This window comes from Trachymyrmex cornetzi, unplaced genomic scaffold, assembly GCF_001594075.2.
Source record: "Trachymyrmex cornetzi isolate Tcor2-1 unplaced genomic scaffold, Tcor1.1 scaffold557, whole genome shotgun sequence".
In the NCBI taxonomy this organism is placed as follows: Eukaryota; Metazoa; Arthropoda; class Insecta; order Hymenoptera; family Formicidae; genus Trachymyrmex; species Trachymyrmex cornetzi.
The window spans coordinates 216,717-218,959 of record NW_017299868.1 but is presented as its reverse complement, the minus strand read 5'-3'; the positions used below and the strand labels follow the sequence as shown (position 1 = coordinate 218,959).

General features: G+C 31.3%; 1 protein-coding gene across 1 annotated transcript in view; it reads right to left on the bottom strand.

Annotated features, from left to right (window-relative positions):
• LOC108765847 (fatty acid synthase) overlaps nt 1-2,243 on the bottom strand; it is a 42,812-nt gene that overhangs the window by 10,775 nt on the left and 29,794 nt on the right. Inside the window, exons 4-7 of the mRNA XM_018514697.1 lie at nt 1,911-2,142; nt 1,154-1,572; nt 580-873; nt 286-496 (exon numbers count right to left, since the gene is read on the bottom strand). Of these exons, the coding sequence (XP_018370199.1) occupies nt 286-496; nt 580-873; nt 1,154-1,572; nt 1,911-2,142 (1,156 nt within the window). The remainder of the gene's footprint in view (nt 1-285; nt 497-579; nt 874-1,153; nt 1,573-1,910; nt 2,143-2,243) is intronic.

Here is a 2,243-nt window from a genome sequence, read left to right as displayed (position 1 = left end):
CCCCCCCCCCCCCCCTCCTGGTATTACACTCCAAAAAAGGGATTGAGATTTTACTCCTTCGGAGTGAATTCTATTTCAAAAGAGTAAATCTCTCACTTTAAAAAGAATAAAGATCTGCCACTCTTGAATAAGAGTGGTAGTATTTTCACTTTTTTTTTTTCAAAACTGGCTCAATTTTCAGCCTCTTCGAGTGAGATTTCAGAGTATTTCCACGAGATTTAGAGAGTATTTTATCATTTAAATCCTCTTATAAATAAATTATAGAATATTAAATATATTCCATACCCATTCCTGGCCATTGTGAACCTAAAACTGAAAATACAAAGCAGACGGGTCTTTTCATGCTACTACACTTTTGAATTTCCTTTACTAAATCTCTCTCTTGTTGCGAAGTATTCAATATAGCGTACCCTCTCCATGGGTGACCGTCTATATTGTCTGCATAGATGTCATGTAATAAACGGATATACTCTACATCTATCGGACGATTAGCAACCTATAACGATATAATTCTTGATATAGGAATTACGACATAATACCTATAATTGTTTAAAATCGAAATAGCAAATATCTACTAACATCATTTATAAACAATTTTACTGATTCTTCAGTACGTCCAGATAATATTACAAGTCTAGGGAAATCATTATTCGATTTTCCATAATTAACTTTTTGTTTAAGATTCCACTTTAATAACATATGAGCGTTCGATCCTCCAAAACCGTAACAATTGACTCCTACATAACCGTTTTTGAGTGGCATTTGTTCTTGGATGACTCGAATGCTTCCATTTAATAAGGCATCTATATCTTTTCTTGGAGATGTATAATGGATATTTGGTGGAACAAAGCTGGTTTCAAATGCTATTATTACCTATAATAACAGTTTTGAGATGTAATGTGAATTAATTTGTTAAATATTGACTAGCCATACGTTAAAGGCGTTATTATGTTAGTTTTAGCCAATATCGAATTTAATGAAAGCAATCTTTTCATAAACCTTTGTGTTCGAGTGTCTGAATTTGAATTATTGAATAATTTATAAGAATAATATTTTTTCTGTTTGTGTGCATATATGTATATGCGTGTGGCTATGTAAAAAATAAAAACAAATTCAATAATAATGAGTTAAAACCGGAAACTACATATTTTACCTTAGCGATCTGAATTAAACCACTCGCAGCTTCGGCATGACCGACGTTGGATTTTACTGAGCCGATCATTAATGGAGTTTTTTTATTTTTACACATAACATTATAGATAGCAGTGAGTTCCTGAGGATCACCAACTTTGGTAGCGGTACCGTGTGCTTCAACGTAATCCAAGCAAGACATCGGTATTCCGCACTCCTTGTAAAATTCCGTTAATAAAGTACTTTGCATAAGCATTGATGGGTATGTTATTCCTTCTTTTTTATAACCATCGCTATTCAATTTAATATACGGACATGTGGCATAAATCCTCTTCGCATTTTTTGCCTTTTGAAGATATATCACTGCCACCGTTTCGCTACGCGTATAACCGTTTGCGGCAATATCAAATGGTCTGCAGTAACCAGTGGGGGATAAAATTCCTAAAAGATATAAAATATAGTTTGCATTTAATGTATTAACTTAATACATAATGTGTTTTATATAAAATGGATTTTAGGAAGTTATTTTAATATACTTATAATTGATTAAGTAAAAAATTAAATATTTATTAGTTTTATTAATGTAATAAAGTAATATTCAATTTGGTAAATTGGCAAATATTTTATTTCGATGCTTCTGTCAATGTTACGTAGTCCATTGGCATTTACTTATATACTTTTTATGAATGAAAAAAAAGTGGTAATCTAAATTTCACATTATATATTATTAGACTAATTTTTTAATAAAAATACTAAGTAATGATTTATAATAAAAATACCGAATCGAGCGAATTGCATGTTTACAATGGGATGAGTACATAAATTTGCCGTTCCAATTATTGCGTCTTCGCATTTGCCCGACATGATACATTCATAACCAATAGCCATGGCGTAAAGACTAGAACTGCATGCAGTATCGACGGTATAAGATGGTCCTTTCAGATCCAAGTAGTAGGAAATTACATTTGCTGTTGTAGATTTACTACATCCAATGAGATTCGCACCATTTAACTAATTGCAGAACATTACCGATTACAATTTTAGCATAAATAATAAATTCAGTGTGTAATCAATGTTACTATATTTATGTGTATATATTATATATATACACA